Source organism: Leptonychotes weddellii, chromosome 14 (assembly GCF_054177405.1).
Source record: "Leptonychotes weddellii isolate Sample4059 chromosome 14, ASM5417740v2, whole genome shotgun sequence".
NCBI classification, from domain to species: domain Eukaryota; kingdom Metazoa; phylum Chordata; class Mammalia; order Carnivora; family Phocidae; genus Leptonychotes; species Leptonychotes weddellii.
The window spans coordinates 38,074,276-38,084,100 of record NC_138382.1 but is presented as its reverse complement, the minus strand read 5'-3'; the positions used below and the strand labels follow the sequence as shown (position 1 = coordinate 38,084,100).

The 9,825-nt window shown below is 43.2% G+C and overlaps 1 protein-coding gene across 5 annotated transcripts in view; it reads left to right on the top strand.

Moving 5' to 3' along the window:
* The first annotated feature begins 302 nt into the window (after positions 1–302).
* The window catches only part of HACD4 (3-hydroxyacyl-CoA dehydratase 4), a 37,566-nt gene continuing 28,043 nt past the window's right edge, over positions 303–9,825 (top strand). Inside the window, exons 1-4 of one of the 5 annotated variants that reach the window (XM_081803031.1) lie at positions 565–621; positions 2,203–2,306; positions 3,172–3,298; positions 4,776–4,901. In XM_081803031.1, coding sequence (XP_081659157.1) covers positions 3,257–3,298; positions 4,776–4,901 — 168 coding nt within the window. In that variant the 5' untranslated portion in view covers positions 565–621; positions 2,203–2,306; positions 3,172–3,256. Of the gene's footprint in view, positions 622–2,202; positions 2,307–3,171; positions 3,299–4,773; positions 4,902–9,825 lie in introns of those variants that run through there. The other 4 variants (XM_081803032.1, XM_081803030.1, XM_081803033.1 and 1 more) reach the window with 4 other exon arrangements.

Sequence of the window (9,825 nt, the reverse complement as noted above, 5' to 3'; positions counted from 1 at the left end):
GGCACAGGATAGGAAGAAAAACACAACGTGAGTAACAGGTTTTGGAAGCATGTGTGAAGATCCAGGGGAGGGTTAGAGGGCAAGGGTGCCTGATCCTGGAGGGATCAGGACCCATAGCTGAAAAGAAGGGGTTAGGGAAGGTGTGCCGACACGCTTCCTTGCTGACCGCCTCTCACAGGTGAGGGTAATAAGAGAGGCAGGCGCCCACCTGGAGCCCAAGCATCCTTAGGGAGGGCGTGACTGCAAGCCAGCTTTTGGAGGTTAAGGAGGGGGGTCCATTAATTTCCACGCGGCTGCAACGGAGCGTCAGTGCAAAGATGAGGAAGTCGTGGCAGGGGCTTCGTGAACTCGAGCACGTGCCCGGTCCGGCATTCGTGGTGCGGCGCAGTCTCGCCGCGGCCGGAGCTTCAGGAACTTGGCTTTTGTCTCCTTCCCAAAGCACGACCTTAGTTGTTTTTTGTAAATTGCTGAGTGGGGAGAGGCCCCGCCTTTCCGGGCCGGGTCTTGGCCGCGGGGCCGTCCCTCCCGCGCTCCCCGGCGGGCGCTCCTTCCCTGACGGCGCTGGAGGGCCCGGCGGCGGCCCACGAAAGCCATGGCGCTGCCGGCCTGGCTGCAGCCCAGGTAGGGCGCCCGGCCCGTGGCGGGAGGCGAGGGGTGCGGGGGGTGGGGCGCCAGGGGCGGGGTTCCCCCCTCACGCCCGCAGCCGGCTGGGCGGGCTCCCGGCGGCGCGGCGCTGCGCAACCCTGAACCCCGCGCACCCTTGAACTCTCGACAGGCATTAGCTAGTTTTCAGTTCTCTCGCCGATCCTAGGAGGAAGGCTCTGTTATTACCCCCATCTCCAGACGAGGAAATGGGAAGGACAGGCTACGCCGCCACCCCTTCGTTTTGTGCACCCTCTACGAGTGCTCCTTTCCTCCCCGCTCTGCCCGCCAGGAGTCCTTTCCTCCACTTTCTCGGACCCGGTGTCGCAGGGTGGGTTTTAGATCTACCAGCTGCAGAAACCCCTGTCGCATGTGTGGACCCCAGAGCCCAGTTCAGTGGACCTGGAGATGTGTATGTTTAACCAACACGCCACGTGATTCTGATGCAGGTTTAAGGAAAGCTTCCTTGCGCCCACTCCTCTTAGTAGTTTGCATCGTGTGTAGGGTGCCTGTCATCAAGCTATACTGTATCTGCTTCCTGCTTATTTGCCTTATTTCTCAGAGGTTTCACATCTCCGACTGGGAGAAATCCTTGTCTGTACTGGCAGGGCCCCTCTCACCACCCTTCTGAACCCCCAGGGCACACTTCAAATAATGCTTTTCCTAACTACCTCAAACTGTGTATCTGTCAATCATCCCTTAGTCATCTCCCCAGCAACCCAGTTTTAAACCCAGCTTGACTTCCCTTTTCTGGCCTGAGCCACTAAACTGCTTTCTATGTGTGTCTGGTGAAGGAAACGGTCTGCCCTTGCAAATATAATAGGCAGTGGCGAGGTACTGACCCCCATCACAGAATGCATTCACAAGTCAGGAATGGCCAACTACTGAATCATCCACCATTGGGAAATACCACCACTACTCCCTTCTTGTAACTATAAACCAATGATCTCAGCGTTTGCACTTAGTAGGCTGAGTTGCAGGAACACATTGAGCACGTCAAGCTCTCACCATCTTTTTTTTTTTTTAATATTCAAAGCCATCTTTGCAATTCTTACTTTAGCCCTTCGTGAGAACAAGGTTAGAACTTCCTTAAAGCAGGGGCGCCTGGGTGGCTCAGTCGGTTGGGCGACTGCCTTTGGCTCAGGTCGTGATCCTGGAGTCCTGGGATCGAGTCCCGCATCGGGCTCCCTGCTCAGCGGGGAGTCTACTTCTCCCTCTGACCCTCCTCCCTCTCATGCTCTCTGTCTCTCATTCTCTCTCTCGCAAATAAATAAAATCTTAAAAAAAAAAAAAAAGAACTTCCTTAAAGCTGAAAGTAAATTTTAAAATCGAGCCATATTTGGTTTAAAGCAAACTCAGGATACTCCTTTTAGCAGATAATGTGTGCTATGGGTCCTTTCACAATCTGATATGCGTTACGGAGGTAACCAAATAGAAGACTCTGATGTGGAATGGTTTTCTCTTGCTCAGGTGGCCAGTAGGTTAGTTAAAAAATTTGTGTGTAATGCCGAAAAGATTATTATGAAGGAAGTACTTCATGGTATTTTCCTGTATTTATAGGTACAGAAAGAACACCTATCTTTTCATCTACTACTTAATCCAGTTCTGTGGCCATTCATGGATATTTACCAATATGACAGTGCGGTTCTTTTCATTTGGAGAAGGTAAAACTTCAAAACCGTTTTGGATTTTTAACTTTCAATACTTGTTTTCACCTAGTCCTGCTTATGTTAGTTTTTCAACTTCTGTAAACATCACCTAGTATCCTTCACTGCTTTAAAATTTAGTAGCCATATTTTTCAGTAACCTTACTTTTTGCTCATTGCAAAAACCAAAACCTTTTTGGAAAAGGGGGCAGGTGAGGTGAGGGACAGGGACTTGGCTTCCCTCTGACTAGGCAGTTTGCCCTGAAAACACAGACATTGGGGTGGTTCTGTCTGACTCTTCCTTTTTGGTTCTGCGGCAGACCTTCGCAGACTTGGTGGGTTTTGAGGAAATCTGTAAATTCCAGTATAACATTTTGTGCAGAGAACTCAGGAATTAACCAAATTCTTCCCTTGTTTTTTTTTTATTCCCCAGGCTTAAGATAACTGGAGACTACCAGTAAGTGAAAGACAAACTGTATAGACCTCAGGGTTCTATTTGGTCCCCTTAAGAAGTAATGTGTCCCTAAGTAAATGACAAACCTTAGAGATGACTCACCATCTATATGGGAGTTGGTATTAATGGTTAAAGTCATGTTGCCTCCAGTTTTCTAAAAAGTAAAGGTTTTAACTAGCATTTCAATTTTTAAGAAATGAATCACTAAGTGACTGTCAAAATAACATTCTTTTCATGTTCCATCCCCACATGGGTAAGTGTCATCACAGTTTACAACTGTTGGGTGACTTGACAGTTTGAGCAACTGCTAGTTTCAGCTAGAAACAAACACATAGAATATACCCGGGAAAAGTCATGCTGTGCTCATCAATTCAGACTTCTATATCATAAGGAAATTAATCTAATTCCGAGGTGCCATAACTATTTTAGGTTGCTTTTTCTTACTGTGAATCTGCAGTTAAATTCTTGCCCTCAGCAACCTCCAAAGATACAACCTAAGGCTTGAATTTCAACTATGAATGTTGGGAGTCTTCAAGCAGAGGAAAACATGAGCGATGAGAAAACGTCCCTGCATGTTTATAGGAAAAAAACCCAACACTTCTAGGCCTTGAAAGTTAGCTGAGGCTTTGTGGGCATATTACAAGTCATTCATGCCAAGAGTTACAAGCAATGAACTCTTTCTTATCCTGCCTGGCCTTTCCAGTGGGAAAAATTGCTTTAGTCAGCAGTGTGTGTCTTTCTTAATTATTATCCTACTGTTAAAATTGGAGAAGCCTTTTACTAAAGCAACACAACCATTCATATGGAAAGCAGACCAAAAACCACTAAGTGGGAGTTCAGTACAATTCCTGAGTCAATGTATAAATTAAGTAGCTTAGTAGCTATCTCATCACCTAAAGAGTAACACCTGCTACCTTCCCTGTCACAGAGCTGTGTAATTGATGATGCTCTGTTGTAGCAAGTGCAGGGCAGTGGATGACAGCGCAGACTTCTGGGCCTCAGGAACCATCTGTGAAATGGGGATGATGCTAATAGTGCTCACCTGCTAGAGCTGTTGAGAAGAGAAACCCTTAGTGCTCCATAAATTATCATGTGAATGATCCCTGGGCAGGAAAGACAGCCAAGTCTTCCCTAGATGTTTCTTAACATGGTGGGATTTCATTTTAAAATTTAAACCAACAGATTTATCATATTTAGAGAAACAGTTGTTTCTTTCCTATTTCCGTTCTTTCCAAATGCAGTGTGGGCTCTCTGCAGTGCAGTCTCCAAAAGTCCCCACCAAAGGCCCAGGTTCTAACCAAGGTCTAGAAGGCACTAACCAAGTATGTATAGGACACTAATAAGATGTTATTAAACATGACATCATTATAATGTCCTTTCCATAAAGCTTCTCTAGAATCATAGTTTTCTCATCTTTGTCATTGTCTTGTCAAAAAGGTGTGAGCACACCAGCTTCTTTAATAAGCTTATCTCCAACCTGTTTACAGTTGATAGAGTCTAGATTCTACTGGGTTACTTTTATGCGGTAATTGCTTTATAACATATATGGGGAATTATAATATATATGGAGAATAAATACTATAGCTTTGGCCATGGGCTTTCTTTTTCAAATTTTTACTTTTTTAGAAGAGCAATTAAGATGGACTACAATATGAAGTGCTTTCTTTGGTTGCATAGTGTTCTTTTTTTTTTTTTTTTTAAAGATCTTATTTATTTGAGAGAGAGAGAGAGCATGAGAGGTGGGAGGGTCAGAGGGGGAAGCAGACTCCCTGCTGAGCAGTGAGCCCGATGTGGGACTCGATCCCAGGACTCCAGGATCATGACCTGAGCTGAAGGCAGTCACTCAATGAACTGAGCCACCCAGACACCCGGTTGCATAGTATTCTTAATAATTTAGTAGCTGTTAGGAAATTTCTCACATGTACAATGAAAAAAGTAAATAATCACAATTTTTATTTCAAAATGCTGTATAGATTTGGGTTGTGACCTAATTTTTACTTACTGTATCTATTTTTAATTCCCTGGATGCAGATTCCATGGTTGACACTTTTTATGCTATTGGTCTTGTGATGCGCCTTTGCCAGTCCATTTCCCTCCTGGAGTTGCTGCACATCTGTGTTGGCATTGAACCAAACCATCTCTTTCCTAGGTTTCTGCAGGTAGGTTTTGTTTTGTTTTTAATAATATCACTGGGGTCACCTGGGTGGTGCTGCCAGTTAAGCAGCCAACACGTGGTTGTGGCTCACGTCATGATCTCAGGGTCCTGGGATCGAGTCCCACATCGGGCTCCCTGCTCCTTGGGAGCCTCCATCTCCCTCTGCCTGTCTCTCTCTCTCTTTCTGTCTCTCATGAATAAATAAATAAAATCTTTAAAAAAAACAAAACAAAAAAAACACATGATATTATTGACTATATTCTCTATGCTGTACTTTTCATTCCTGTGACTTATTTTGTAACTGAACATTGGTACCACTTAATCTCCTTCATCTATTTCGCCCATTCCCCCAATCACCTCTCCTCTTGCAACCATCAGTTAGTTCCCTGTATAAAGGAGTCTGGGGCCTTTATTATTATTTTTTGGTTGGTTGTTCATTTATTTTTTAGGTGCTACAAATAAGTCAAATTATGTGGTCTTTGTCTTTCTAACTTATTTCACTTAGCACAATACCCTCTAGCTCCATCCATGTTCTTGTAAATGGCAAGATCTCATTCTTTTTCATGGCTGAGTATTACTTGTGTGTGTGTGTGTGTGTGTTTGTGTGTACACACCACATCTTCTTTATCCATTCATCTATGGATGGACACTTGGGGTGTTTCCATAACTTGGCTATTAGAAATAATGCGGCAATAAACATGGGTACATATGTTTTCAAATTAGTGTTTTTGTTTTCTGTGGGTAAATACCCAGTAGTGGAGTTACTGCATTATATGGTATTTCTGTTTTTAATTTTTTAAGGAAACTGCATACTGTTTTCTCCAGTGGCTGCATTAATTTACATCCCCACCAACAGTTGCCTTTTCTCTACATACGTGCCAACACTTGTTGTTTCTTGTCTGTTTGATTCTAGACACTTCCAGGTGTATGAGGTGGTATCTCATTGTGGTTTCGATTTGCATTTCCCTGATGATGAGTGATGTTGAGCATCTTTTCATCTGCCTGTAGGCCATGTGTGTTTTCTTTGAAAAAATGTCTATTCACTTCTGCCCATTTTTTAATTGGATTGTTTGTTTTTCTGGTGTTGTGTGTTTCATATATATTTGGATATTAATCCCTTATCAGATATTTCTCATTCAAATATCTTCTCCCATTCGCTAGATAGCCTTTTTGTTTTGTTGATGGTTTCATTTGCTGTGTGAAAGCTTTTTATTTTGGTGTCGTCCCAATGGTTTAATTTTGCTTTTGTTTCTTTTGCCTGAGGAGACATAGGCATAAATATGTTGCTAAGGCTGATGTCCAAGAGATTACTGCCTGTGTTTTCTTTTAGGAGTTTAACGGTTTTAGGTCTCACACTTAGGTCTTTAATCCATTTTGAGTTTATTTTTGTGTATGGTGTAAGAAAGTGGTCCAGTTTTTTTCTTTGACAGGTAGCTGTCCCATTTTCTCAACACCATTTGTTGAAGAGACTGTCTTTTCCCCATTGGATATTATTACCTCCTTTGTTGAAGAGTAATTAACCATATAATCATGGGTTTATTTCTGGGCTCTCTATTCTGTTCCTTTGATCTATGTGTCTGTTTTTGTGCCAGGACCATACTGTTTTGATTACTTCAGCTTTGTCGTATATCTTGAAATCTGGGATTGTAATACCTCCACTGTGTGGCTCTCTCTCAAGACTACTTTGTCTATTCAAGGTCTTTTGTGGTTCCATACCAATTTTAAGATTATTTGTCCTATTTCTGTGAAAATGTGGTGGTTTTATAGGGTTTGCATTGAGTCTGTAGTCCGCTTTGGATAGTATGGACATTTTAATGATAATTCTTCCATGAGCATGGTTCTGCAGGTAGGTTTTAATCACATTGTCAGTATTATAGTTAGCAGTTGAAAAGCAAAGCCCTGAAAACTTGCAACTCAAGTCACTAGTAAGAATTTATGAAAAAATGACCTCATTCCAGGACACTGCACAGTTAGACTAGCCAGTTGGAAACATTCAGGGCAATGATGCTGTTGCTGTGGGAAGCACTGAGGTGATCTTCTCTTAAGGGGCAGGTTGCACAGCCACTTCCCACTCTCACGGTGCCACTGCCCTGGGCAATGTAGGATGGAGGAGAGTCAGAGGGATAGAGTCATTCAGACTTGGGTTTGACACCTGGCTCCCCTAGCTGTCACTGTGGGATCATATCCACAGTCATAGAGCTGTTTTGGAGGAAAGACACCACACTATCTGGCCAAGAGTAAACGGTCCAGGGGCACCTGGGTAGCTCAGTCGTTAAGCGTCTGCCTTCAGCTCAGGTCATGATCTCAGGGTCCTGGGATCGAGCCCCACATTGGGCTCCCTGCTCTGCGGGAAGCCTGCTTCTCCCTCTGCCTCTGCTCCTCCCCGCCCCTGCTCTCTCTCTTTCAAATAAATAAAATCTTTTTTTTTTTTTAAAGAATTTATTTATTTGAGAGAGAGAGAGAATGAGAGAGAGCACATGAGAGGGGGGAGGGTCAGAGGGAGAAGCAGACCCCCTGCCGAGCAGGGAGCCCAATGCGGGACTCGATCCAGGGACTCCAGGATCATGACCTGAGCCGAAGGCAGTCGCTTAACCAACTGAGCCACCCAGGCGCCCCTCAAATAAATAAAATCTTAAAAAAAAAAAAAAAAGAAAAAAGTTTCCTTCACCATATCCAAAGAACAGAATACTCAGCCATTTCTTGTTCTTCCTGCCACTTTTACTGATTACAAATGGAAACGAGAGATCATTCATGTTTATCTAATACAGCATCTAATCATAGACTTGGGAATCCTACAGACCTGGATTCAAATCCCAGTTCTAGCTCTTACTAGTTGTATGAATTTATTTTTTTTATTTCAAGTTCTTATTTAAATTCCAGTTAGTTAAAGGATAGTGTAATATTAATTTCAGGAGTAGAAACTAGTTGTATGAATTTAAACATAGAAATTGTTCTGAACCTCATTTTCTCATGTGATGCGAAAATAACATCTCATGGAGTAACTGAAAAAATGGGTGGGATAAGTTCCTAGTGCTTAGTTAGAATACAATATCTGGAAGCTATTGCTATTATTTTAGCTATTGTTTGTTTCCTGTACCAGGTCTTTAGCCCTAGATGACCATGTTCTTTTTTTTTTTTTTTTTAAAGATTTTATTTATTTAAGAGAGAGGGCGAGAGCCCGCATGAATGTGGGGGTGGGGGCAGAGGGGCACAGAGAGAGGGAGAGGGAGAAGCAGACTCCCCAGTGAGCAGGAAGCCTGATGCAGGACTCGATCCCAGGACCCAGAAACCATGACCTGAGGCAAGGCAGACACTTAACTGAGCCACCCAGGATCACTATTAATGTAATGGTTTATAGAACTATGATCGCTGTAATCAAACTATATCCTGGTTTGGTAATTTAAAATAATAATGGCAATGGGGCGCCTGGGTGGCTCAGTCGTTAAGCGTCTGCCTTCGGCTCAGGTCATGATCCCAGGGTCCTGGGATCGAGCCCCGCATCGGGCTCCAGCCCCGCATCGGGCTCCTTGCTCTGCGGGAAGCCTGCTTCTCCCTCTCCCACTCCCCCTGCTTGTGTTCCCTCTCTCACTGTGTCTCTGTCAAATAAATAAATAAAAAAATCTTTAAAAAAAAAATAAAAAATAAAATAATAATGGCAAATATACATTGAATCTTTTTATTCAAAGTGAGTTTATAGTGTCTACTGTTAATGGGGCTCAAGTTTTTAAGTCTTTTTTGTTGGCAGGGATAACAAGAAAGGGATTCACCACATCAGGGAAGATGGCTACCATTTTCAAACTGGGCTACTGTTAATTTCTGTTGTGATTGTTTGGCTTCCTTTTTTTTTTTTTTCCTCTTTGTAATTTTATCTGTTCTCTATTTGTGTTAACTCATTTACTATCTTTTCTATAGTTTTCCGAAAGGACCTGGTGTTGGAAAGAGCTTTGAAAACCTATATCATCATGTTCAAGTTTTCATTTTCTACCTCCTTCCTTTGAGTTCTGCTGACTTTTAGAAGAATCCCTCATTATTAGATGACTCTGAGGCCTCTGTTTTAAAATAACCAAACAAAACTCTAAGGTTGTGTAACCATTCTTGGTTTTCCTGTTTCCCCATTTTTAAGTGAAGAAACCGTAGTTAAGAATGCAGCTAAGCTACTCAGCAATCATAGCTGACTGCACACAGTACCCTGAAAAAGGCACGATGCCCAGCTGCTTTCAGTGGGCCAAAACACACGTCTGCATATTTGTTATGGTATTTTGCCGTTACCTTTGTGAGTCTAAGGCATGACTGAATTCTCGTTTTGGAAACTGGTCTTCCAAAATATCAAGATAAGTAGTTCCAGAAAGCAATAGGAAAATGTAGCAAGTTGAGCCATGTATCAAATGGTGGTGGTATGTGTACCGGAGGTCTGTTTTCTCTGTTCTGTGCATTTTTAGATGTTTTATACACACATCTTTATTTTGACAGGGAAGAGCCATTACGAATTTCTGAAATTATACACAATTGACAGACTAAAATAATTTAACACAATAAAAAATTTTTATGTATTTTCAAAATATTACAATATACAATAAAATATGGTAATAAATTTTGGGGGTGCCTGGGTGGCTCAGTCATTAAGCGTCTGCCTTCGGCTCAGGTCATGATCCCACGGTCCTGGGATCGAGCCCCGCATCGGGCTCCCTGCTCCGTGGGAAGCCTGCTTCTCCCTCTCCCACTCCCCCTGCTTCTCCCTCTCCCCCTGCTTCTGTTCCCTCTCTCACTGTGTCTCTCTCTGTGTCTCTCTCAAATAAATAAATCTTTAAAAATAATAATAAATGGGGGCGCCTGGGTGGCTCAGTTGCTTAAAGGACTGCCTTCGGCTCAGGTCATGATCCTGGAGTCCCAGGATCGAGCCCCGCATCGGGCTCCCTGCTCAGCGGGGA